The sequence below is a fragment of the Catharus ustulatus genome, chromosome 9 (assembly GCF_009819885.2).
Source record: "Catharus ustulatus isolate bCatUst1 chromosome 9, bCatUst1.pri.v2, whole genome shotgun sequence".
In the NCBI taxonomy this organism is placed as follows: domain Eukaryota; kingdom Metazoa; phylum Chordata; class Aves; order Passeriformes; family Turdidae; genus Catharus; species Catharus ustulatus.
The window spans coordinates 2,979,194-3,005,559 of record NC_046229.1 but is presented as its reverse complement, the minus strand read 5'-3'; the positions used below and the strand labels follow the sequence as shown (position 1 = coordinate 3,005,559).

The window sequence follows — 26,366 nt, the reverse complement described above, 5'->3', positions numbered from 1 at the left end:
CTCTGTCCCTGCCCCTGTCCCCCATCCCTGTCCCCATGCCCATCCCCACCCCGAGCCCATCCCGTCCCCTGGCGGTGCCGCTCTATTCCCGCGGGTTGTTCTCAGCACTGCTGGGGACCCGCCGGTGATTTGGGGGAAAGGCTCCTCAGCATCGCTCCCCATCCCCAAACTGCTGCCAGGCCAGCCCTTGGGAGCACCACAATCCCAGGATCACCGAGGCTGGAAAAGCCTCCAGGAGCATCGAGTCCCAGCTGTGCCTGATCCCCACCTTGTCACCTGCCCAGAGCTCTGAGTGCCACTTCCACCAATTCCTGGGACACCTGCAGGGGTGGGGACTCCAAACCCCTCCCTGGGCAGCCCCTGCCAATGTCTAATCACCCTTTCCATGAAGAAATTCTTCCTGATGCCAACCTAACCCCATCAGCACAGCAAAAGACCTTCCTGGGTGTTGTGGGTCTGCAGGGCATGGCCAAGTCCCTTGGCCAGGCAAAACTGGGCTCCCAACCAATCCTGCCCCACATCATCCCATCTTTTCTTTCAAAAAGGCTAAAAATTGTCCCTAAGGATGATTCAGAAGATGGTTGGAAGATTGCACCATCCAAACCTGCCACAACTACCAGTGTATCCAACCACATCATGGTTTGGGTTATTCTAATGGGAAGAGGACGTAGAAGGTGGGGAATCATGGAAAAAAAATGACTTTTTTGTGACTTCAAAAAAAGACTGAGCCCAGGACGATCTAACAGATAACTCCAAGCCTCTGTTACCCAGCACATGCTGTGCATTAATCCCAACCAGGGAACTATTAATAGTCACCCAGGAAGTGCCCAAAAGCAGGAGTGTTAATTCCCCCCTCTCCATCTGTTTGCATTGTGTGAATGCTTCCCACACATCGAGGACACCAATCCTTCCCCTCACAGGAGCTGCTGATTTCCAGCTGTGTGTAATTCCCCTGCTTTGCTGTTTGTGTGTGTTCACACAGGCAGTGCCCCAAAATCTGCAAATATCTCCGTGTGTGAGTGATCCCAGTGGATTTAGCACAAATGTGCTGTCATGTGTCACACACGTGCACACAGAGATTCTGGGAAGCAAAGATCTATTGTAGGCACTGAGAGAGCCATGATCTTCTCCAAGGGGGAGGAAATAGCCCACAGACTCTGCCAGGACAAAAGACTTTTGCTCTGGAGTTGCTGCCTGCGTGTGGAATTGCACACCAGAGAAGGCCCTCCCTCCTGTGGATGGGATAAGAGATTTATCTCCTTATATCCATAGAAATTGTGGCTGCCCCATCCCTGGAAGTGTTCAAAGGCAGGTTGGACAGGGCTTGGAGCACCCTGAGATAGTGCAAGGTGGGACTGGATGGGCTTTCAGCTTCCAACCCAAACCAGTCTGGAATTCTGTGTCCAAATTCTCATATCTGAGTGTCTGTGCTCACAAGAACAGACCAAATCATCAAGGACCACCAGCAATTTTCCCCCATTTTCTTCCCAAAATGGCACCAGTCTAGAATGCAGGAGGGCAAAATATCCCTGCCTAACCCAAACTCTGAGACCAAAACTGGGAATCCAGCAGAGAAACACTTCCTGCTGCCAGAGGGTGCAAAGAGCAGCCCAGCCCAGCAGCCCTGACACAGAGCACGGAGTATCCAAGGTCCACTGGGGACCTTTGGGATTTTAGGTTTCATTTTCCCCTCCTGCCAGTCATTACCACAGAGAAAGGACCTTGGTTGGGTTCTGGGCACTGCTTCCTGAATTTTGATGTCACCTTTGTTTTTCCTGTAGCTGAGAGCTGGGCCAGAGGAGCTGCAGCCATCCCATCTGGATATAAAATGGACCTCTATCAAATGGACCTCCTGTATTTACAGGAGGGCATTGCTTTGCAGAGAAATAGGTTTTTGCCATATAATAATATGAGTAAAATCCCTCAATTAATAGTCAACACCCAGTGAATTTCAGAAGAATACAGATTCCCCATTACTTTTCAGAAGTGATCAGCAAAAGTCTCCAAAGTCTGTGAGTTCACATAGTAAGAGATCACTAACATTGGTAGGAATGTACATGTGATCTTGCAAAAAAACCCTCAAGAGTTTCTATAGATTGACCCTAAATTTTGCAGTGCATGCAGCATTAACCAAGAGAAGTCAAGGAAAAAGTGAAGAAATAAGAGGAGAAAAAAATTGCAGTCATTGACCATTATAAATCCAATCAAGCCAAATACAAAAATTGATGGTAACAACATGGGGGCATTGATGTGATAGTGTCAGGGAATTATTTTGGGTGCTAAGGTGAGTGTTGCCTCTTACAGGCACAGTCACAATCCTTCTGCCTCTTGTTTTGTCATCCCAGAAGTAAATTAACTGAAGGAAATGCTTGGTCTGAAAAAACAAACAAAGCTTCACAAAGAGGAGAATCACAACCAGAGAAATCTGTTACATGGAATTACAGTCTGTTAAAAAAAACCAACCAACTTCTTTAGGAACTAGCAGATCCCTCTGATTCAGAAACAACTGTTGTGTGGCAAGTTTTCCTGCAGCAGAAGATGGAACCATTTTCTTTCAATGTAAAGAGAAATTGTGTGTGATTCATGATGTACTTGGAGTGTTACTCCAAGTTTATTTTGCACAAAGTTTTTTGTGGCCATGTATTGTCCTCAAGGGTGTCTGGTATCTCAGAGTGAGGGTGAAGACAAATCAAAAGTGGAGGGGATGTGTAAATGAAATTAGCACCTCCAGACAGCCCAAGTTAATTTAAATTAGTGCTTGAATAGAGGCTTCACATTCCTAGTAACCAATTTAAAACCTGGAACTTTACCAGCATTATGAGGATACTGAATAGTTTCTCTTCTTTAACATATTGTAGTTCTTCACCATGTTGTAGGAAGCAAGGAAGGAACCTGGCTTGTTCCACACTGGATTCCAGCAGAACACATTTGGGAAACATCACTGCCTCCAGAAAGGAGCCCATGGCCTGGACACAGGACTCTCTTCCACTCTCACACTGAAAGGGGGAAAATCAAGAAGCAATTTAATCAATTCACCAGAGTACCTGTCCAAGAACCACCTGCATCCTTTGAAACATGTGACTAAAATTATTTTTTCATAATTGAGAACGACTTTTACTGGGCTATAATAAAATTTGTAAGTGCACCCCAACAACACAGATGTAACTCCTTGAGCCTGGTAGAAATAATCTTATAAGATTAGGTCCTGCACAGGAAAAATCCCTTTGGATCACAGCCAGAAAACATTTGGACAAAAGTGAACTGATCCTTGCCTTGCCTGTTAGCAAATTATTTCCTGAGCCCAGGGCTTCCTCCTTCTTCTGACGTAAACTTCCTCAGGGTAAACGCAGGGAAAACATTTTCCAGGGAAAACGAGTCCAGAGTAATTCCATAAACAAAGCAGTAAATAGGGACTGCAAATGCAGAGAGCCACCTCCTGGCAGCTGTGGGGAACGAGGAGCTCTCAGCAAGGGCCAAATCTCTGCATTTCCTCAAAAATGGTCAAATATAGAGAGCTACATGTGAGACGCAAACTGCACAAACATCATCTCCTCCAGACAGCTCTGGCAAGAGACAATGTGCTGCTGTTCTGCCCAGCACCCAAATTCTGCTAGATTAATGAGAAACCAGGAGATTTAAGGAGTGAGGACTCTCCAAATTCCTCCACTACATCCCTCACATCCCTGTTATTTTCTTTATGGACCCACAGAACTGTACCAGCCTTTCCAGAGCCTTCTTCACATGGTGCTATTGGATGGCAGCTTCACTTCTGCTTTACTGCCTCCTGGCACATTTATTTTAAAATTTCCTCCTTCAAAAAGTGGGTTCAATAAATTAAACCTCCTCAGAGAAGGACTCAAACCTTCCCACCTGAGTTCCATTCATTCCTGTTCATGTTTATCATTTTTGTAGTTGATGTTTCTACCCTGAGCACAGCTCTCCACCTTTCCCAGTTCAACGCTCTATAAATGGCATTAATGTGTTTTATTTCCTCTTGTGTAACTAGGATCTAACATTAAGGGTGGCCAGGGCACAGACTTTTCCAAGCATCCTACTGAAACCTCCTCTTTATTACCATAGTACTGGGAATAAAGGAAATCTGGATTTGGAGGGCCTGGGTGGTACAAGCAGAAGTTTGCTGGCTAATTTGGGGGAGACAAACACATCAGAGCAATCCAGCTGCTGCTGCCCCTTTCACCCTCACTGCTGCCTGAAAGGATGCACAAATTCCCAGTCTGAATTCCCATTTTTTTCCCTTTTCCTGTTCCAGAGTGTCTTTTAACCTGAGCAGCTACTCCCACAAAAACTGGAGTTATTTATCATCTCTGAGGTTCTGCAATCTGAAATGGCAGAGAAGTTTCAAAACTTTCCAGAGGGAAATAGATCACAGATGGTTTACTTCCCTAGGAAATGAAACTAAAAATAAACAAGGAAAATTTCCCTTCTTTCCAGCTACTTGACCCAAGGTCTGCTCCCTTCAGACAACAAAAAAAAAAGCACATTGGGCCAAATGTTTAATGAGCTTTTCTAAATATATTGCAGATTACTGATGATGGAACAGTGGCAGGAACAGGAGCAGAAGCTTCATTCCCCAGTGTTCTCTTACCATCCTGCAGTGTTTGGAGGATAAATGTTGAGTATCTCCATAAATCAGAATTATCTCCTCTAATTTTTCATCTTGCCATTGCCATTGTTTACCTATTAAAAAAAAAAAAGAAGAAAAAAAAAAGCAGAGACAGGTATTTTCTAGGAATACAGATTTTTAAAATCTCCTTATGACATTCAAATGGAGCTCAGAGATGGTTTTATGCCTTTAAAATGTTGGAAATGACATTTTTTATAAATTTGTTGGACTCAGTTCTCTCCTGCTCCTTGTGCAAACCTTTCCTATAGAAATAGGAATTGGTGGATGTGAAGAAAATTCTCTCTTTCACAGACAATTATTTATGGGTGATTATTTGGCAATCAAAGCTTTATTTTTTGTGGAAAAAAAACCCAAAAAACAAACAAAAACCAGAAAATAAATATCTTCCCTCTCATAATCTGCCTGCCCAGGGAATTTAGTGTATATCCAGCTGGCACCTTGTGTGGCTCTCAGTTCAGGCCATGGTTGTTAAATTTGAGAGCAGCAAGGGGAACAGCCATTTCCTTTGATCAGTGGATAATTCTTTGTACATTTAGGCCGATCCAAGCCCTGCCAGCTTCTCAGCTCTCCACCTTCCAGCCCCTACACAGACAGACAAGCACATCCATCTCTGTCTCAGGGAATAAAAGCAAAGATAAAACTTTAAACAACTATAATTCCTAAAACAGATCATGAAATTCTGCAGGCAGCAGGCCCCTTTCTTTCTGCACTGTCGTGGGGCCACAGTTTATGCAAACAGTGTGAGTTTATGCAAACAGCAACAGGGTTTTTATTTTTAAATCTTTTTTTTCTTTATCTTGGGAGCAAAGGGCAAGCAGGGAGCTGAAGGCAGGGTAGGATTAGAAAGGTGATCTGCTACATCCCCACTCCGAGCCAGCAGCAGACTTTTGGAACAAGATGCAGTGTGCACATTAAACCTACAATCCTCTTTGCTGATCAACCCTCCTGTGTGAAACATATCCATGAGGCTGCAGGAAAAAAAAAACCACCAAGAAATACACAAAGCATCTATTGTTGGCATTTGCACTGCAGCTAAATTTTAGATCATGTGCTGATTACAAAAAATTAAGCTCAGCTTGATCATCTCTGACCAGCAGAAGGCAGTAAAATCACAAAATGGAAAAAAAAAAACCCACATGACTTAGCTTCATGAACCCAAAATTGGGCTGGTGAGTACCAGGGAAAGCAGGAATATTTGAATATCACCCTTCTTAGGATGTGGAGCACTAATACCAGTTGCAGACAGTTAAGAAATTCAACTCAATCCTCCACAAATCCTCCACTTTTTTTTTTTTTAAGCCCTCGGCTCCTGATCCAGCCAATGAGTATTTTAAAGCAGCTTAAGACAAACAGATTAATGAAGAACCTACTTTACAAAACCCTTTTTAAAAAAACCCTAAAAAAGCCCTCAGGAGTGTGAGAGGAGAAGCAGTGGTTTTGATGGGACTTTTAGAGAGGAAATAAAAGAGAGAATGGAATTGGAGCACACTCAGCTGGAAACTAAAAACTAAAATCCTTCAGGGAGTTTGGAGATATGGGAGGCATTTTGCTGTGGAGGAATCAAAAGACACGGAGTTAAAAAAAAAACCAAAAACCAAAACAGAACAAACAGAAACAAAAAAAAACAAAAAAACCCCAAAAAAATACCAACAACAAAAAACCACATCTAAACCAAAATAAAGAAACCACACCAAAAAAACCACAGGTACAAAAAAAAAAAAAAATAAAAAAAAAACCAACAAAAAAAACCCCCCAATCCTCAAAGAAAACCACAAAAAAAAAAAATTAAAAAAAAACTTCCAAAAAAACCCCCAAGCAAAGAGTGAAACGCTGTTAAAGGACAGCCGCAGCCCCCGTGAAGGGGTTGGGATTTCTACTCCCGCTGCTCTTCCCCGGATTTCGCCGCCTCCTTCCCTCCATCCTCCTCCATCCTCTTCCTCCCTCCATCCTCTTCCTCCCTCCTTCCCTCCTCTTCCTCCGTCCGCTTCCTCCCTCCCGCCTCCCAGCCGCGCTCCCGCCGGACTACACTTCCCAGCGTGCTTCGCGCGCCCCCGCCGCTCGCCGCGCCGCGCCCCCGCCGCGGTGCCCGCCGGGAGTTGTAGTTCGCGCGCCGCTGCGCCGCGGCCGGAGCAGCGCCGGGAGGCCGCGCGCTGCCCGGCGGCCCCGGGCATGGCGGAGGCGGCTCCGTGAGGGGTGAGCGGCGGGCGGCGGAGGCGGGACGGGCTCTCCGCGGCCGTGTCCGTGTCCTGTGGGGCCGGCAGCCGCCGAGCTCCTGCCCGCGGTGCGTGTGGGCTCCTGGCTGGCTGCGAGTCCTGCCCGGGCGAAGCGCTCCGTCCTTGCTGCAGGACTAAGGAATAATCTGGTTTTCTTTCCGAGCCTTCGAAGTATCGTTTCTAACTGCCCTCGTATGTGTTTGCAGCTCCTCAAAAATGACCTCCGGCCGCTGCTCGCCCTCGTTGTTCCGTGTGGCTTTCGCTGAGTGTCGCCGCTGCCGCCCCGGGCGCCTTCAAGGTACAAATAAACCCAGAGAAGCCTTTCGTTAATAAGAGATAATATATCTTATAATTACCCCATTGAGGCTTCGTTCATCCTTCCCGCTGCGGTCTCACCGGCAGCCTGTGTTGTTTTTTTGCTGTTTGTGAGAACAGATGCTGTTTTTGGGGTTTTTGGGTGTTTTTCCATCCCCCAGAGCAGGCAGCCGCTCCCCGGCACTGATCCATCCCCAGGAGCTGGGGCTTCCAGCATCAAAAACTTCAGAAATGAGGCAACTTCGGGATCAAACCATTCGGTTTGGATTTGATAGTTTGATATGAAAGCCAGTTGGGTTTTAATCTGTATTCCCCGCGACCTTCTCGTGGTGCTGTTCCATTAATTTCGGTGGAATTCTTAACTGGGAATAACCTGTGTTTTCCCCACGAAAAAATTGTACCTGGTTTGTATTAGCATTTTTGGAAACCCTTTTTGCATCTTTAGCATAATGTCAGTGAAGAAATGTCCTGGGAGGAAAGATAAATGTGCTGTGGTGATCATTGTCTTCTAAAAGAAAATGAGCTTCTTTCTCATTTACATAATTTTGTCTTCAGGCCCTTTCAGAACTGCAGAGTTTGTTTCATTTCTAATTTTAGCCAGAGGAAGCTTTTCTAGGAATTGGTTTTTGAGGCAGTCAGTGGTGCCTGTGTAAGTGGTTGATGCTGATGGGTCATGAGAGGGAAGACGGGACCAAACTCACCTCCTGAAGAAATCCATCTGACCAGATTTGCTGTCTAGAGCTGGTGATACAGCCAGGCTTTCCCTTTATTCCTAAAAAAAAGAGAGGGGGGAAAAAGGCAGGAAATTAAAACCCAGCTTGAAATTCTCTTCTTCTTTCCCCAGCTTAACACAAGGTTAATCATAGCAGGGATGTAGACAGTTGTTATTTTCACTAGGAAAACATCAGCTTTCCCTCATGTTTGTGAGTTGGCATTGCTTCTTACTCTGTCAAAAAGCAGATTTTTATGAAATAATGTGAGGGAATAGTGGGAAAACGTGCTAGGGTGGTTGGGGCAGCAGATTGCAGATCCCCAAAAAGTGGATCTGTGTGAAGCCCTCAGGCTCAGATGTTGCTGTCACCCTGACATCTTCACCCTCTCCTTAATTACACTGGGTTGGGTTTATTTAAAATACATTCCCAGTGGAGAGAGGTGACACAGTTTAGTCTTTGTCCTGCTTTTGATCTCTGCTCCCTGGAGAATAACACTGGAAAGGTAAATACAGTTCTGGATACTCCTCTCAAAGCAAGGAGGTTTCCTCCTGGCCCAAGTTTGTGAATTAAATGAGGAAGTTCAGTGTTGCTCACGTCATCAGCTGGTGCTATCAGAACTTAGATAAAGATTCTGTGAAGGTTGCAGTGATGTTCCATTGTTGATCAGCTTTTGATGTCCCACAAGAGCTGCTGTTGAAGCAGGAGCTGTTAATTTTTCACCAAAAACCATCAAGAAAACTTTCTGTGTCAATTATTTCAAGGTGATCACTGACAGAGTACACGTGGTGAAGGAAGTTCTGTTAATTCATAGCAAGTTCCTCTTACAGATGGGGCAGCTGGACTGGATTCTGTCCCATTTTCCCAGATTTCTTAGAACCAGGGATAAAGGCCTTGCCAATTACCTATTTATTTATTTATTACCAATTATTACCAGTTTAGTTGCTTTCAAGGTGAAATCTGTCTTATCTTGCAGCACGGAAAGAGCCAGTAAAGATTAATTTCCTTGGAAAATTTATCAGGAGTTTTTACAGAATTAACCTGCACTGTGGTGGATTTTAACACAAAAAGTGCTTTTTGTTTTCTCTTCAGCAGAAGAGAAAACATCTTTTCAGCATCTTTTTTTATTTAGTGAGCTGCATCCCAGCTCTCCCCCTCACTGCTGATAAAATGAGAGTGCTGGTGTGCCAGCACAGGTTTTGTGCTCTGGAGCAGTTCATGGTACAAGGCAGAGCTGCTGGAGAACATTATCTTTTATTTAGCTTTGTGTAGTGCTTTTATTGGTGTATATTTGGAATTAAATTATTTTATTACTTATTCATGGGACACAGGATTGCTTCTCAGTGCCTGGTGGTGGAGGGTTCTGTGAGTTTATTGCTGTTCCTGGCCATGTTGGGCTTAAGTGCCTGAGTGGGGGATGCTGAGTGTTTATATTTTGGTTTTTGCAGCAGCAGAACTGAAAGCCTCACAAGACAGCAATGGCTTTTTCTCTAGAATTTGAATATGGAGGCCACAGGGACAGATGAAGTAGAAAAGATCAAATCAAAGTTTATGTCTGCATGGCACAACATGAAATACAGTAAGTGGAGCAGAGTGGGGTAAGAGCTGTCCTCGTTAAAAGGAATGGAGTGTTGGTTGTTGACATGAATGGAATCATAACTAATTAATCCTAAAAATGCAATATGGCCTTTGAAACAATTTTTTCTTTGATGTTATGAATGAGCCCCACTAAAAATCTTTCTCAGCTTTTCATTTGTTTGAATAAAACTTGCGTAATTTCATTTTAAATGCCTTCTTTTGGAAACAGTAAATATATTCTGTAAATTACTCTAGATTTGCATAGACTTTTAAACAGGGATGATATGGAATCATCTGCACAAAGGTTTTTTGTTGTTTATAAATGTACTTTTATGGAAAAAAAATAGGATGTTGTGTGAGATACAAACTCCACTGAAGAATCTACTCTTGAGTAACATTTTTTCCACAGCTAACATCAGTAACTCATTTATGAGCAACCAGATTTTCAAGTGTGCTTTTTATTAATCTGTCCTTGATTTCTCTGTTTTCCCTTTAGGACTGAGGTTGCTCAGATTTACCATCAGATTTCTGATAACATTGATAAATCATAACTGAGTTTTGGAGATGTCTGACTAAAACAAAAGATACTTTTAAATTCTGCTTTCTTTAAGGCTGTCACATGGTTGAAAGGGAATAGTAGCCATTACACCTTATATGGGATTTTTTAATGAGACTAAAACCCAATTTCAGTGATTTTTTAAATTCCCCTTTCAAGGGTTACCTTTGGCTTAGGGAGATGCTGTTAGCATTTCCTTTTGGAAAGTCCAGTCACAAATTTGTATTTGTTTTTCATCTGCTCTAGGTTGGGTATTGAAAACAAAAACTTACTTCAGTAGGAACTCTCCAGTCTTCCTGCTGGGAAAATGTTACCACTTCAAAACTGAGGGTGAGTACAGAGCACTTCACTCATTCCAGTCTTCCTCAGCAGGAATAAATTCTTTTTAATCTTCTAGAAAGACTGGCATTAATAATTACCAAATCTAAAATATAAATATTAAAAGCTTAGAAAATACTCATTTAAATGTTCACCTCTAATGCAACCCATCCTAACCTGCTTTATTCAGATTTCACACCAAAACCTTGTGCTTTCTGTAAAAAATTGTGTTGTAATTTGTACTTCATTTACCATCAGCTGGAGTTTTTCTTTCTGAAAACTCCTGTAGTGACAATACCTGGTCAGGGTCACTACACCAATACCTCTGTTATCACTTTCCAGTGGGCAGTTTTTAAGTCTCTCTCTATTTGACCATTCACAGTTGGGTGAATTAAGCAGGTCAGTGATTCTGGCACAGTGGTGTCTGCATTGTTCTTTTGACTTTTATTTTATTTTTTTTTTATCTGGCATATTTCTTATGTTTGCCTTCCAGTTTTCCTTTGTTGTATTTGAGGCAATTGTGAATTTTTCTAGATTTGTTTTTCTACTAAATTTGATATTGGTTATTTGCTTTCTAATAATAGAAGTGCCATAAGAAATTGCAGCTTAAACTGTGCTTTGCCTTGCAGAATCTGGGGAGCTCAGTACAGATGGGTCCAATTTTGATCAAATCAACACTGAGATTTCGGGGAACGTCGAGGAGTTCCGCAGAGATTTCATCTCCAGGATCTGGCTGACCTACAGAGAGGAATTCCCTCAGATCAAGGGCTCTGCTTTAACCACAGACTGTGGCTGGGGCTGCACGCTCAGAACAGGGCAGATGCTGCTGGCTCAGGGTCTGATGCTTCATTTCCTTGGGAGAGGTGAGTTAGGAGAGGAGATCTCTGTGTTGGAGACCAAAATGGCCTTTTTAAAATCCCAGATCTAAAAGGCCAGCTGCTTTAGGTTGTGGGCTCCTCATTCCTGTTGGAATTGTCCCATTGCACCAGAGGCTGAGCTGTCCTGCCCTTCCATTTCTGAGAGCCAAAGTGTGCCAAAGCAAACTGCTGTGGAGTTCCCAATATCCAAGTGTGAATTAAAACACCCCAAAAGTGGGATTCCCCTACGTGGGTATTCTCACCCATGCCCAGATCTCTGGAAATTTGATTGTTTCTTGAACTCCAGATGTAGAAATGAGTTCCCCAGCCCATAGCTGTGGGCTATGGCAGAAGTGATGTTCTTTTAGCAGTTCTAAAGTTGTCCATTATTGAATTTCTTCTGGTGTTAATATATTGAGTTCCTAGAAGGATTCTAATCTAACGTCAATACATCATTCTCTGTGTGGAAATGTTCACTGTGTCATTCTTTCCCTTCCCCCCTACTTAGAGAGGAACTTCCCTTTTTTCCTTACATTGTGTCAAAGTCCTCCCTCAGTCACAGCCAGCTGGAGCTTGAGGAGCTGTGGGACACTTTCTGCTGAGTGTCTATGTCCTCCTTGTTCCTCCAGGCTGAGCCATGTGCTGCAGAGGGATTTCAGGTTGTCAGAGTTAAACACCTTTACTTTCCATCCCATTCCCAGTCCCTTTGATAACAATCATTGATTGCTTGCTTCAGAATGACCCAAGGCCTGAACCCAGGGGGGGTGAGACAACACAGTGCATTGTTTCCTCAGCCATTTGTGGCATCTCAGGAGCACTTGAGCAGAAGATCCTTCTGAAAGCCTCTTTTGATGCCACTTTGCCCTTGCTGTGCAGCTCTGATGTAAACTGAGAACAAGGCCCCAGCTGCACCACAGTCTCCGTTTCCAGTCAGGACTGAACTGTGGGAGTGGCTCAGAGATATTTAACTCAGAAAACATTCATTATCTTTTTCAACTGACTTCACATATCAAAAAGTGTGTAAATATTTCTGCTGAGAGCACAAATCCCTTAAATAGAACTTTTCTTATGCATACATTCAGAAGAAATTCAAGACCTGCCCAGAAGACTCCCTGTGAGCAGGAGTGTGTAATGGCTCATTTGGAAGTAACCCTAAACAAAAAAGCCTCAGGTTTCTGTCTTTAAAATCCATGGTTCCAAAGAATTCCTTGCATGTCCCCCTTGTAGCCTAATTTGGAAGGTGATTCCAGAGTGCTCTTGTTCCTGTGGCAATCCAAATCCACACAAAGATGGAGTAGGGATGGTCTTTCTGGGCTACTTTGCTCCTCACTTGGTCTTCTGACAGCTGGTGAATTATCTTTTGAAAAGCTTTTTATGAGGTCTGGGCAGCTTTGGAAACATATTTAGGTGTTTGCAGGAAGTTTTTCATGGCTGTTTACTCTTTTCCCAGAGATGTTTTCATTCTCATTTAATGATGTTGTTTCTGTTAGGAAGCAAAACTTGCCTGAAGTTTCTAGCTGAGATATTTACACTTTCCACTGCCATGTGGAATGTTCCAGACATTGCTGAATGTTGTGAATGAGCTTTGATTTTAAAGATGAAGTTTTGCTTGAGGCACTGACTGGAATGTGAAGCTGAGAGCCCAGAGCAGCGAGGATGTTACACTGAGCTGGGTCTGTGTTGGGAGGCCTTGTTGGAATTCTGGGAGAATTCCAGGCAAATTCCCTGGGCCTGCTGAGCCCCATTCTGTAGGAGGAGAGCTGTGTGGGATGCATCATCTGTAGGGAAACCTTCAGCTGGAAAAGCAGACTGAAGATATTGTGCTGAATGGTATTTAAACAAGTTTGCCTTGTCATCTAAAAGATTTAATGAATTTAATGAATAATAAAAAAAATCTTGCCTGTTTTTCTGCTGATCTCCTTTGCCATTTTGCCAGGAAGAAATGTTTACTTCTACATCAATAATTCCTCAGCTCTGCCTGTTTTTTAAATAACTGAAAAACAAGAAGAATTAAGAGCTTTTGAAACTTCTTGTTTGACACAGAAAAAAAGGTTTTTGGGTAGTATTGAAATAATGTTAATGGATTTAATATGTAAGACAGTTCTAACCTGTAATCAGGTGTATTTGTTTATTCAGCAAATCCTGCTCTTGTAGAATTCTTTGTTCACCTGTTAACAGTGATGTGTAAAACACATTATTGCTTTTAGGAGCGTGGGGGACAAAGGGAAGCTTTGCTTATTGTGCCATAAAATTAACATTAGTGCTAATATGGATTTTCCCTTTTTCTGCTGCAGCCTGGGTGTGGCCAGAAGCTCTGGACATGGACAGCTGTGACTCAGAGTCCTGGACCAGCAGCACTGTGAGGAAGCTCACAGCCTCCCTGGAGGCATCACTCACAGCTGAGAGGGACCCCAAGGTCCTGCCCCGGCCCCGGCGCCGCCCCAGCAGCAGGGCCTGGGATGGCAGCGAGATGAGGAATGAGATTTATCACAGGAAAATCATCTCCTGGTTTGGGGACTCCCCTGTGGCAGCCTTTGGGCTGCACCAGCTCATAGAGTACGGGAAGAAGTCTGGGAAGATGGCAGGGGATTGGTACGGGCCTGCCGTGGTCGCTCACATCCTGAGGTAAAACACCTTCAGTTCTCTCTTCTTTCCTTTGGCACAGCACAGCAAAGCATTTCTGAGTGTCCTGAGATTACTTCAGCCTAATTGAGCAGCAAACTGTTCATTATTGGCTTTGTAAAGCACCCATATCAGCAGCAATTCCTGAGCTTTTTCACAGGCAGGAAGGGAAATAGCAGCAGGTGCAGGAACTGAATGCTGAGCTTTTGTCAATCTTGGTTCCGGAAAAAACACAACATTCCTGTTTTCTTCTAGAATCCCAAGTATCTCTCCCAAACCCTTTTAAGTGGAGCTGCATTTAATGAAATGTTCTGAAAACTAACCACTCTTTCAACCTTGGAACATGCATAACATTAGAGGTTTTTTTTTTTTTTTTATACTGTAACCTGGGGGCTGTAATGTACTGATAGTGTAATGAAATGTCAGAGCTAAAATTGATGTTTTCAGCATTTCTTTGCACACATCAAATTCTTGTGAAACTGTAAATGTATGGGACTATTAATATTATAATTATATCCCAGTAAAAGTAAAGGGTCTGTGACATTCAGTGTGGATAAAAAAAAAAGTCGAAAGTCAAATTTCTCCATCCTGTGAGCCTTGATACCCAATTCTTTGAATGTTTTGGGGAATGTTTTGTAGCCTTACATGTTTATTCTTTGAGTGGATTCTAGTTTACCTATAAACCAAATCACTAATAAATCATTTAAGCAGCAGAACACAAAGTTCATGCATTTATATATTTTTATATATATAAAAACAGAAGAATTTGATATTTAGTATAAATGTTATGTTAATCTGAAGTGCAGCTGTACTGAAATAATCAGGTGTGCATCCATGCAGATGCAAACAGAGATGTAGGAATTTAGCATTTTTAATGTGCTTTATTCTACTTTTTTCTCCTGGTGGAAGCAGTCAGAATTTTTTACTTGCTTTAATAAATTATCCATTAAAATATTTGTCTCCCTAGTGGGAGCAGGGGAGGTTTGGTGCAGAGTTCCACTCACCACAACCCCAGGGGTGACTTCCAGCCCTGCAGAGGTTTCCTTTCCTGGATCTTTTTTCCAGCAGCTCCCTCATAACTTGGGAATGGCTGCATTAAACCATTCCTCAAAATCTGGTGGGGAATAAAGGGATAGTGTTTAATGAAGCTGGGTGTTTGAACTCAAAGGTAAATCCTCTGTTTTGAACAGTTCCCTTTCTTTACAAATGTCCTGATTGATGACCATGGTTCTGACCATCAACATATATTTTCTTTTTATTCATTAGGTCTGTTTCTCTTAATCTTTTGAGAAAAGTCTAATATTGTAATTATCTTTTTGAAAGTCTTGGTGAAACTTTTTATTTTCAGGTGCTAATCTGTGGCTTGTTATATGAACTGAGGTCAAATAAAGAGATCTAAAGAGTTGAAAACAGTATTTTTGTCAGCAAACTTAACCTTTATCATCAATATAAATGGCTATAAACAGAAAGAAATAAAGTAGTGAATATTAATTTCCTTGTAAGTTATTGTGGAATTTGAGGCCTTTATTTTTTTTAGGATTTCATTGTTACTTCTAAATAGCCAGACATTGCCATCTTGACTTGAGAAAAACATGGTCCAAGATATCCAGATACAGGCTGGATCTTGGATCCAGTGTTTAGAAACAAAAATCCCACCCCACCATCTGTATTTATCAGGAAGATGTCTTGAATTAAACAAAATAATTCATCTACAAACTCAAACACAAAACTCCTATCACAAACAATTAAAATCTGCCTGTTTCTAAAAAAACCAAAATCATTTGTTTGTTTACTGTTAATTTTTTTTAATGCATGGTAAGTTAAATAGTTTTGTGTTTGTACTTAGAAAAGCTGTTGAAGAAGCAAGAGACCCTGAGCTGCAGGGAGTAACAGTCTATGTTGCTCAGGATTGTACAGGTAACTATGATTTTGTAGATTTTTGCAAACATTTTAGATGCTTTTTATGCTTTTCAGTTAGCACTTAACAACAGAGCTTTAAAGGAAAAAAAATCCCTATGAAGTGGATCCACAAAATTGAGATTATGTAGACAAAGAGGCTCTGGATAAGTGCAGATTGTTCATTGCTTGTTTGGTGTTTTATAGTGGAATTCCAATTCAGCAGATCAATTATTGCCTCTTCTCCTTTTACATGTAGATGTTTCTGTTAGTTGGAAGCTTTCAAGTTTTAATTATTCCTTTCAGAAGTTTATATGCAGCAATAAATATTTATTGGCTTTTTCCTAACCTACCCCTTCTGCATTTCCTTGGCATTGCAGCTCAGCAGCAGCGACTCCCATTCCACAAAATATTGCTGGGTTGTGTTTTAGGAGGACAGCAAGGTTTGGGAGGGCTGCACTTTCAGTTTGTCACACTGATGCCATGCTGGGGGTGTGTCTCTGAAAACTGGAGGTTCTGTTTGAAATTTCTGTGATGTTTCTGTGTCTCAGTCTACAGCTCGGATGTTATTGACAGACAGTGCTCGTTTCTGGATTCTGGGAAAGCAGGCACAAAAGCTGTAATTATATTGGTTCCTGTGAGACTTGGTGGAGAGAGAACAAACACAGACTACTTGGAGTTTGTAAAGGTATGAAATGAGAGTTCAATCATTTTTCAAAGAGCAGCACAAGGGGATATGAAAAGCGACTTCACGAGGGTAATTCTCCCCATTAAACGTGTGGTGGGGATTTTACAGTTGAAGGTTGTAAAGTTTGACTTTACAGATTTGAAATTTCCCTGTTACAAGATCAGACATAATTGCAGAGCACATGATGTCCCTTGGTAAAGCAGTGATAACTGTCCTGCTCCTCCAGCAGCCACCTGAAACGACATTAATGCAGTGCCTCAAATTACAAATGGTAATTTAATCTAGCAGGACTCTAATAGCATATGTAACTAAGGATCAGGCAGCATTTTAAAATATAAATACATTCCTTACTCTGTTTCTTATTTTCTTAAATAAGAAAATTATTCCACTGGTTTAAAGTAATTACCTGTCTGTTCTTCCCATTTTCTGTTTCTTTGTTCCCATGGAATGATTTGATATTTTTATTCACTCCTTTAATTGTTTTTGCTCTGTCTGGATGAATGTTTCTGAGGATGGTGATGCAGGTGTAGCAAGCAGTTACCACAATAAAAATGAGCTGGATAAAGGGAAACTCAAGGAGAAGGCAGAGGGGGGAAAGGTCTGTGCTGTGGATTTTTCAGCAGAGGTTCTGCAGACACCTGAGGCTGTGCTGTAATCCTGCCTCTGGCTCCTCTTAGGGAGGGGCCTGTTCTCTTAGCCCTGCTGCTTCTATTTCATTTTCCATGCTCCTCTTTATCTGTCTTTAAATTTTGGGTTCATTTTTAATTACCCCAGTGTGGTAGCACAGACAGAAGCTGAGTCTGTACCATGATTTATTTTGTGGCTATCTCTTCCTGTAACATTTCAGGAAAACATTTTGATTTTTACTGGCATGTGAAGACAGACTGGTGAAAGCTTTTAAGTTCTAAACTTAAATTGTTCTTCCCTGATTATTTTCCTCATGTTCTCAGCCAGTTGGTTTGGGAAAGTTTCACTCCACTGAGTGATTGCTGCTGCTCCTGGCCCTCACAGCCTGATGGAGGCTGTGCTAAGAGGGCTCTCAATTGCCTGAATCAGTCACTCCAGTGTCTGCCTTGACTGTTCCCAAGAACTGACCACATTTCTTGGAGTCTGGCTTTAAGTTAAAAATGCAGATTTTAGAATGTAGCACAAGAGGTAATTTCTACGAAGGATTTTATATTTATGGGTGAAAATTGATAAATTTTTTATAATTCACTTTTCCAAGAAGCTTGCCATAGATTAAACAGTTATCCATTACTCTGAGCAGCTTTGCTCCCTCTCTGTTCTGCCCTCCTTGGCTCTTGGAGCCTTTGCCTCTGATCTGCCTGAATGTTCTGTGATGCTCAGAGCATTTGCTAAGGAAACTTCTCATTTACATTTTAAATAAGTTTTCTAAGGAAACCTTCTCATTTATATTTTAAATAAGCATCACTTCCTTCACCTGTATAAACCATACTGGATTTGACTCTGTAGCATCTCATGGAAGATTTTTAAGTGGCTTTAACCTTGTCTAAACAGGAAAGATTTTACCTTGAGAATCTTTGGTATTAGTAATCTGCCAATATCAATATTTTTGTTGAAAGAAGAGTTCCCTACTCACACTCAGTAGTGTCCCCTTCCCACAAATTCTGCTTTCAGATGGTTCTGGTTCCTCTGCCCTCCCAGGCAGCCTCCAGGGAGATTTATGGGCCAGTCTGTTGTGTGTTTCTCTCTGCTCCCTGCTTGTGGGGCAGCTCTTTTTGCAGCTGGACCTTGTAATTCCTCTTAACTCCAACTGGCATTTCTCCCCAGCATGGAAAAGTTGCTGCTCTGGCCAGGTTTGTGCATTTGAGTGCAGAAAGAAGAGAGTCCCCAGGGCACAGAATGTAAATGTGTGTGGAAGCTGTAAATGTCAGTTCTTTGGGATATTTGGATAAAGAACTGATGGTCAATGTGTGACATGATATTTTGTCTCCTCCCCAAAAACGTGTGTGGGTATCTCATGGGGAGGGAGGGCTTGCTCTGAATATCTGCTGCTGTGCTTTCACTTTGGTCAGGAAATCATGGAGTAGTCTTTAAATAAAACCAAACCCATTTGCCTGAAATAACAAAGAACAAATATTTAAATTCACTTGAATACTTTGGTTAATCTTAATGATTCCCTGTTGTTGTTTTAGGGAATTTTAAGCCTGGAGTACTGTGTTGGCATTATTGGTGGCAAACCCAAGCAGTCCTATTACTTTGCTGGATTCCAAGGTTAGTGTTTGAATGTGTTATGTCTCCTCAATATTTTTTTTTCCTCTCAGTTAGGAAGTTAATATTGAAGCAGTGGGAAACAGCATGATTAAAATAGTAAAATGAGTACCTTATTAATTCATCACATCTCCCCACGTCCAGCCATTTGTCATTTACCCCACGGAGTAATTGGATTCTGTAAAATGTACATTTAATTTCCCTTGTTGCATAAACAAGGCATAATTTATCTGTTTCACCAAACTTGAGGAGCGTTTGCTGTTGCTGCCTGGCAGTTCTTATTTAGGTATTTACTCTCTCCTGCTTTAAGTGGTGTTAGTTGATGCCTAAATGACAAGCAATATATTCTTGCTGTCAGGATGAAGCAGGGCGATACATTTTTCATATGCAAACTCCAGAATATAATTGTGTGTTTGTAAAAGTAATTTTATCACCAAAAATTAAATGACAGTTTCATCACTTTATAAAAATTCTGCTTATACAAGCATATTTGATTATGCAAAAGTTAATCTGTCCTGCAAAAACCTATGCTTCAGTCAATGAGTATCAGCCTGGCAAGCAGTTACTCACTGGCTTTTTTTGCAGCTGCTCTGCATAGAAATTGGATTGTAAGCAGTGTAATAATAAGGTGTTTTTTGAATTACTTGTCTTCTGTTTTGTCCTTGCAGATGACAGTTTGATTTACATGGATCCTCATTACTGCCAATCTTTTGTAGATGTCAGCATAAAGGATTTCCCTCTTGAGGTACTATGGATATAGAGCTGGCACTGTTTTCTTCCCATATGAATCAAACACTAATTATTTAGAGCTGTTCTAGCTAGCTGCAGCTTTATGGTTTTACAGTTACATGTTATTTATCAATGTCCTGCCCTTCTTTATAGGCCTATAATCAACAAAAATGACCAGAGGTTAAATCTCAATATGGAGGTTTAATTTTTACTTCATTAATCTTCATCTGTTTTCTTTTTAATGATCATAAAACCTCCAAAATAGATGATCACTTTATTTAAGTAATTTTCCATCAAAGAAAATAGATTATATGTGTAGATCTTAAAGCTGTTTGGATTTGTGGTTGAGAGTTTGTCTTTTTGGTCATTTTATTTTATTTTATTTTTAATTCAAATTGCAATCAACATCAGGGGGAATTCCTGAGGTGTTTAATAGTAGGAACCAGGAAATAGATGGAGCTACAGGAGAATAGATGGAGCTAAAGGAACTGATTGGAGAACTCAATTTCCAGCTACCCTGGGAAAACATCATCAGCTGTAAGGAAGTGCTCAGTGCCTCAGCACTCACAGTCACATCCCCACAAACCCTCCTTGGTCTTGTGCCCAACTTCAGGTGAACTTCCAGCAGCTCTTGGCTCAGCAGGAGCAGCCTGAGGGAGCATCCAGGACAGCAGCAGCTGCTGCAGAACAGAGCTGGAGCAAAATCCCATCAAAGACTGTTCAGGAGAACCATTCATATATTTAAAAAAATCTCAAAGGATCTACACAGGGCTGATGTCATGTCCTTAAAGCAAACACTTCATATTTTTCTTAATTTCTTTTTGTTATTTATACTTAACAAAATGCTTGAATTGGCATCTTCTGTAATAGAGAGGTGGCAGATTCTCTAGGAAATGAGAAGGTTCTGAATGAAGCAAAAGAACACAGCAGCAAAATGGGGGAGACAATATCCCAGCCAGGAAGTTTGGTTGTGTTTAGAGATGCCTTTAGGTTTGCCCTGTTGAGATATTTGGAGGAAGAGTTGCTGAGTGCCAGCTCTGCCTGGGATGATTACCCAGACCCTTCCCCTTTATCCTCATATCTTTGTTTTGCCTCTGAAGATTTTTAGACAAAAGACAGGAAAAGCACAAAGACCAGAGCTGAAGTGAATTCCTTAAGCTCCTGCTGTGGTGCAGTGACCAAGCTACAAAAACAAATCTTTTGGGTTCTGTCCCTGTGACTCAGCCTCAAAATCGTGCTGCAGACTGGCATTAATCTGAATTTCCAAGTAGCACCAAGTTTGAAGCTGTGTTTGGAAGGTTTGCAAGCTGCCAGCTTGGCTTGATCGCGTCCTAATGCTTTCCTGCAGAAGGAAAATAGATTGCAATTTAATGCTTGGTGCATTTAATAGTATTATATCTTTGTCCAGAAATGTCAAAAGTAAACAGAAATTGCTTTCTTAGTGTGGATAGTTGCTTGTTAGATTTATCTGTAGGGAGTATTTTCAAAATTGACAAATTGTCCAGAATAAGTTGGAAATCAATCCACTCTGGATTGGCTTCCAGCATCCATTTGTTTGGAGGAATGGGGAAAAAAAATCCTCCCCACTTCTCTTTGTTGTGCAGTGATTTGTGCAGCATTAAACCTCCTGCACAACTGTAGGACAGGGTTGCTGCTGGAATGGGATGTGGAAGGCAGGGTTTGATTTTTTTTTTAAATGCATTTGGTGACTCAGGAATTAATATTAAAAATACAACTGCTGTTTATAAAATTGGAATGGTGAGGAGAAAAAGCAGTGACTAAAATCAATCTAGCAGAAATAGCTCTAATCATCTCTGTGGATATTTTTTAGCAGAGGTTTTACAGAAATACCTCTCAGGTTTGTAATCACCAGGAAAGAACAATCTATTTTATTGTGTAAAACTGCTGCAGGGATGGTTACACTCGGGTCTGGGAACCAGTGCTGTCTTCTGTGGGTTGATTTTTGTGACTGGCAAAAAAAGGGATTTAATAGAGGGAGGATGATGGGTCATCCTCTGTGTTGGAGGCAGAGTAGAAGGGACTGGCTCCCTCTGAGAGCAAGTGAGGAAATAATTGCAGTTATTGGACAAAGAGCTTCACCACAGCTGCAGTTCCTGTAATAAATAACCACAGAATCAGGGTGGATGGGATATACTTATTTTTTATCTCATAAACTGAGTGAGGAGCATAGGGAAGGGGTTTTTGTGTTTGTTTTGTCTTACAGCACAGCCCTGGTGGGGCAGCATCTGTCAGGGAAAGAGATTTCACCTTAGGAAAAGCCCATTTGTAAAGCAGGGCATGTTTGGCTTTTCCCTACTTGTAGATCATTGTAATATGGTTTTGCTTTTGTGTGTTTTGTGGGTTTTTGAACCCATTTCATTTACTGAAGGAAAATGCATGAGGTTGGTTTATTCCATTATGTCTCTTTTATAGAGGCTGGGGGAGGGAAGGGGCACTGGGCAGTGGTAGTAAAGCACTAAGATAGTGCAAAAGCTGTTACAAATTCAATTTGCAGAAGAGCATTCACCTTCTCTGCCTTGGGAATATTCATAAAGTATTGCTGGGAGCAGCAGAGCTTTGACAGGTTCCAAACTAACCTGGTGTGTGGGGAAGTTTGGGGAATGCAGCCTGAGCAGCAGGAGGTTTTACACAGCTGGGGAAGGCTGGAGTCACTTGAATATATGGGGGGTGGTGGGAGAAATTACTTCCAAAGTGTGCTGGGGTTTAATTCAGGTGCTGCAGGGGATTGGATGTTTTAAAGCTGTTGGTGGGGATGAAAATGAAAACATGGATCTGTGTCATGCCTGACTGTAATTGTGGTTTTTGTGTTTTTTGATGGGGAAACTTGCAGTCATTCCACTGTCCTTCCCCCAAAAAGATGTCATTCAAGAAAATGGATCCGAGCTGCACAATAGGATTTTACTGTAGGACTGTGCAGGACTTTGAGAAGGCTTCTGAAGAAATCACCAAGGTAAGAGCTGCACTTCCCAAATCTTCCCCTCAGCCAGAAGGGGCTGTGGGGAAGGGAAGAGAATCAGCCTCACCCTTGTAAGAGCTTGAATTCTTTTTGTGGCATTTGTCAGTGCTTGCAGCCTGTTCAGAATCTCAGCCCGTTCAGAATCTCAGCCTGTACAGAATCTCAGCCTGCTCAGAATCTCAGCCTGTTCAGGATCACAGCCTGCTCAGAATCTCAGCCTGCTCAGAATCTCAGCCTGCTCAGAATCACAGCCTGTTCAGGATCACAGCCTGTACAGAATCACAGCCTGTACAGAATCACAGCCTGTTCAGAATCACAGCCTGCTCAGAATCTCAGCCTGTTCAGAATCACAGCCTGCTCAGGATCACAGCCTGTACAGAATCACAGCCTGTTCAGAATCAATCACAGCCTGCTGTTACTGCAGGGTTTGTCCCTCAGGCTGAGCAGACCCGGCTGGGATGGGGCTGGGGCTGGGCTGGGGCTGGCCAGGCCGGCCCACGAGGTGGCACTCGTGAAGTGGGAATGTCCCCTGCAGCCCTGGCAGCCGGGCTGGGTGTGGGGGGATGCTGGAGGATCCTGGGGGGATGCTGGGGGGCAGCCCAGCCCTGGGCAGGGACTGAGGGGAAGGTAAGGGTTGGAGCAAACCCAAATTGTTCATTATTGCTCCCTAGCACAAGGGCTTTTTCTGGTGGGAAGTGCAGGGCTCTGGTTTGAGCTCCAAGGAGCAAATCTGTCTGACCCCATCCTTCCCCTGGAAATTCTGCTCTGGATTCATTTGGGTCCAATTGTTATCAAGTTTTTTTCTCTTTAGTTATTCCAGCATGTGAGGTATGAAATGCAGCATCATGAATGTGTTCTGTGAGCTGCTGTGTGTTTGGTGGGCTCAGAACATGCTCTGTGAAAAGGATGCAGCAGCAGATGGGCTCTGGGGGAATATTCCAACCATAGCAGTTACCACAGCAGCACAAGGATTTAATTAATGTTTGTCCAGCATTTGGAATATCCTGATAAGTGGACATTCTGGAAAGTGGGCTGATATATCAATATTGACTGACTAAAATACTGATAAGTGATATTAGTACTGCAGACAAAAAAGCATTTTTTTAAACTTAATGCTGATTATAGTAAGTAGATATTGATTGATGCTGAAGTTATTTCTTTGATTCTTAACTAGAGAGGTAGAAAATAGATTTAGAGAAGTTCCTAAGCAGCAGATCCATGTAAAGTTTAAATAGTGAAGTTTCTGTTCTTCCATGTTTTCCTGTTCTGTCACATAGAATGTCATAGCATGGTAAAAAAAAATCTCATTACAAAATCAGTTCCAGTAGAAGTTTTCTTTTTCCAGTCTGGTTTGAGCCAGGTGCTCCTGACTGCCTTATTTACATTGGTGAATGTGTTGGAACTTCTAACACAAACACTGACTGTTGCACGTGCTGATTCTACAATAAAAATCCCTCCTTGGGATGCTCAGTTCTGCAGAATTCACACCTGGGCTTGAGGAGACCCTGATGGCCATTAACTGTTTTGTGGAGGTTTTTATCTTCTGTCTTTCATCCTTTTCTCTTTGTTGCACTGAGCCTGCCAGCACGTGCAGGTGATCTGTGTGCTCAGAAACAGGGACAGGCAGGAAAATCAGCAGCTACCTGAGAAAGGGAAGGAAATACCTAAGAGGAGGAGGAAATCTTTAAATTGTGCAATGCTTTTGTTTCATGAGATAATTAAAACAATGCATTTTTTACTTGGCAGTCACCATCAGGTGAATATCAGTGCTTGCTGTATTTTTAAATTTCTAATTAATGTTTTACCTGGTTTGTGTTTTACATTGTAGATGCTGAAATCTTCATCCAAGGAGAAATATCCCCTGTTTACTTTTGTCAAGGGCCATTCTAGAGACTATGACTTTGCTTCCAGTCCACTCCATGAAGAAAATGACCTTTTCTCTGAGGATGAGAAGAAAAGACTGAAGAGATTTAGTACAGAGGAGTTTGTCTTGCTTTAAGGACATTTTACACAAGAGCACCGGCAGCTGTCCAGGAGAACACTTGCCTTTTAACTATAAAAAGTACCTGAATTCCTCCCCAAAAAGGCAAGCCTGTGCTGAAATTGGTCTATTTTCATAAAGATGATAATGTTTTATATGTTAAAAGTCTTTAAGATGTCAGTTACTAATGTATGTACTAATTATTTTTGCTGGCTGGAGGAGTTTGTGCCGCTGTGGTGGTGAGGGAGAAGCTTTGCTCAGAGCCAGGTGTGCTGCAGGGCCTGGCAGCCCCAAATCCCAGTCCCTAAACCCCAAATCTGTGCCCTCCTGAGCAGGGCTGCCAGGTGGGGCTGGGCTTTGCCAGGGCTGCAGAGGTGTGGAGATGCTGTTGTTGCTGTGGGGAGGGGACAGGTCCCAGCTGTGGTGCTGCCTCCCGTCCTGAGCAGCTCCTGGTGAGCTTGATGGATCAGGAGCCACTGTCACTTGCAGCCCTCCATAATTATATAGGCTGAATTGGGAGTTAAGATACTATTTAGCAGTATGACTTTCTAATGGTTTCTCATTAAGCTTGCTTTGGAGCCTTAATATGAGGAGTGAAGATAAAGTATTACCTTTCCCCACAATTTTTAAAGGTTATACTATTAATATTAACTGCAACCAATCAAAGCAGCTGGAGACAATTATTAGAAGAGAGCAGTGTTTGTTTCCTGTTTCAGCTACCATAATGGTGAGGCTTCTCCTGCCAGAGCAGCTTTTAAATCAAAGCAAAGGGGGGTGGATGTGGAAAATTCTGGGCTGTGATGATTTTTTGTTTTGATACGTGTTGTTACTGTACAAATGATTACTTGATGGTGTGTGTTCTCAGATTGCAAACAAATGTACAGAAATAGTTTCATGTTTTAACAAAGTAAATGCAATATTTAAAAAAAACCATATTAACTCTGCTTGGGAAATAAAAGAGGTGTGAAAACATGAAGTGCATGTGCCTTTTATATTAATATTAGATCATCTAAGAGTGAATATAATCCTGCATCTAAACCAATATTGTAAGGTGTGAATACTCTGTTTATTTGCAATAAAGGCAGATTTTATTGTTGTGTTGTAAACCAAATGTTACCTGGTCTAAGTGCTGCTCAGGCACAGAGGCACAAGTGTTGCTGATCCAAATAATAAGCATCATGTTTGTTCATTAAAGCACCTTTTACATTTATGAGCAAGAAATGACTAATGGGTAGATTTGAGGCAGAACTAGACCAGGTCTGTGTCTGTGTCAGGGCTGAAGAGTGCATTTGCATGTGTTAATTAATATTCCAAAAAGCCAAAATGTTCATTTGTTTTCAAGGAAAAAACCCCACACACATTATTTGTCTAGATCAGTAACCTGCACTGCTGCATCTTGGTAATATTTGGCATAATCTGACTTTTTACTAACAGCTATGTGAGGATGTTTGGCTTGATCTTCATATTTTTCATTAATAGCCCAGAAGAGGGAGTAAACAACGTGTTTATGGAATTTAGATGTCAAAATGAGGAGAATTGTGGATGTCAGAGCTAGAAGAGAGAAGATTCCTGGTGAGTGGAGCAGAAGGAGATCAGGCAAAGCCTCAGGGTGTTGGTGTCAGTGTGGTGGCAGAGGACAGGAGCTGAGACACCAAGTTGTGCTTTGTTTTGGTGTTGAAAGAAAGCAAAGCAATCAGCTGCTGGTCATTGACAGCTCCTGTCACAGAGCTCTGATCTGCTTCCCCTGGTGCTCTCCTCCCTTCCCTTCCCACCAGCAGGGCAGGAAGTGCTCAGGAGAGCAGGGAGAGCCCTCAGGAGCCTGCAGGGATGGGTTGCAGGAAGATTTCCCTTGGAGCTCGGTGGTTTTGTGCAGTGATGTGCACTGGGAAGGAAGGGGAGAGGGGCTGAGGGAATCTCCCATGTGCAGGAGGAGCCTTTGTGCCCTCTGTGCTGAATTCCCAGGTCCCTCATGGAGCACCCACCCACTGCAGGACAGGAGCTTGGGATGGGCCCTGGAGGATGAATTTTCCTTCTTCCACAACTCCACCA

General features: G+C 42.2%; 1 protein-coding gene and 1 long non-coding RNA gene across 4 annotated transcripts; one reads left to right on the top strand and one right to left on the bottom strand.

Annotated features, from left to right (window-relative positions):
- Positions 1 to 1,748: 1,748 nt before the first annotated feature.
- On the bottom strand, positions 1,749 to 6,237 carry LOC117000212. 2 transcript variants are annotated; one of them, XR_004418719.2, is made up of 3 exons: positions 4,607 to 6,237; positions 2,811 to 2,996; positions 1,749 to 2,445 (listed from the first exon to the last, which is right to left on the bottom strand). It is a non-coding gene; the product is annotated as an uncharacterized LOC117000212 (long non-coding RNA). The 2 variants fall into 2 exon arrangements; XR_004418720.2 differs by having other exon boundaries at positions 1,749 to 2,374.
- A 526-nt stretch (positions 6,238 to 6,763) lies between these two features.
- On the top strand, positions 6,764 to 24,680 carry ATG4C (autophagy related 4C cysteine peptidase). 2 transcript variants are annotated; one of them, XM_033067871.1, is made up of 12 exons: positions 6,764 to 6,838; positions 7,065 to 7,156; positions 9,332 to 9,462; positions 10,264 to 10,347; positions 10,965 to 11,198; positions 13,487 to 13,817; positions 15,661 to 15,731; positions 16,262 to 16,398; positions 18,555 to 18,633; positions 19,299 to 19,375; positions 22,211 to 22,330; positions 24,165 to 24,680. In XM_033067871.1, exons 3-12 carry the CDS (start codon positions 9,387 to 9,389, stop codon positions 24,333 to 24,335), a joined length of 1,380 nt encoding a protein of 459 aa, XP_032923762.1. In that variant the 5' UTR covers positions 6,764 to 6,838; positions 7,065 to 7,156; positions 9,332 to 9,386; the 3' UTR covers positions 24,336 to 24,680. The 2 variants fall into 2 exon arrangements, with proteins under 2 accessions (XP_032923762.1, XP_032923763.1); XM_033067872.1 differs by lacking the exon at positions 6,764 to 6,838 and adding an exon at positions 6,858 to 6,926.
- The last annotated feature ends 1,686 nt before the right edge of the window (positions 24,681 to 26,366 follow it).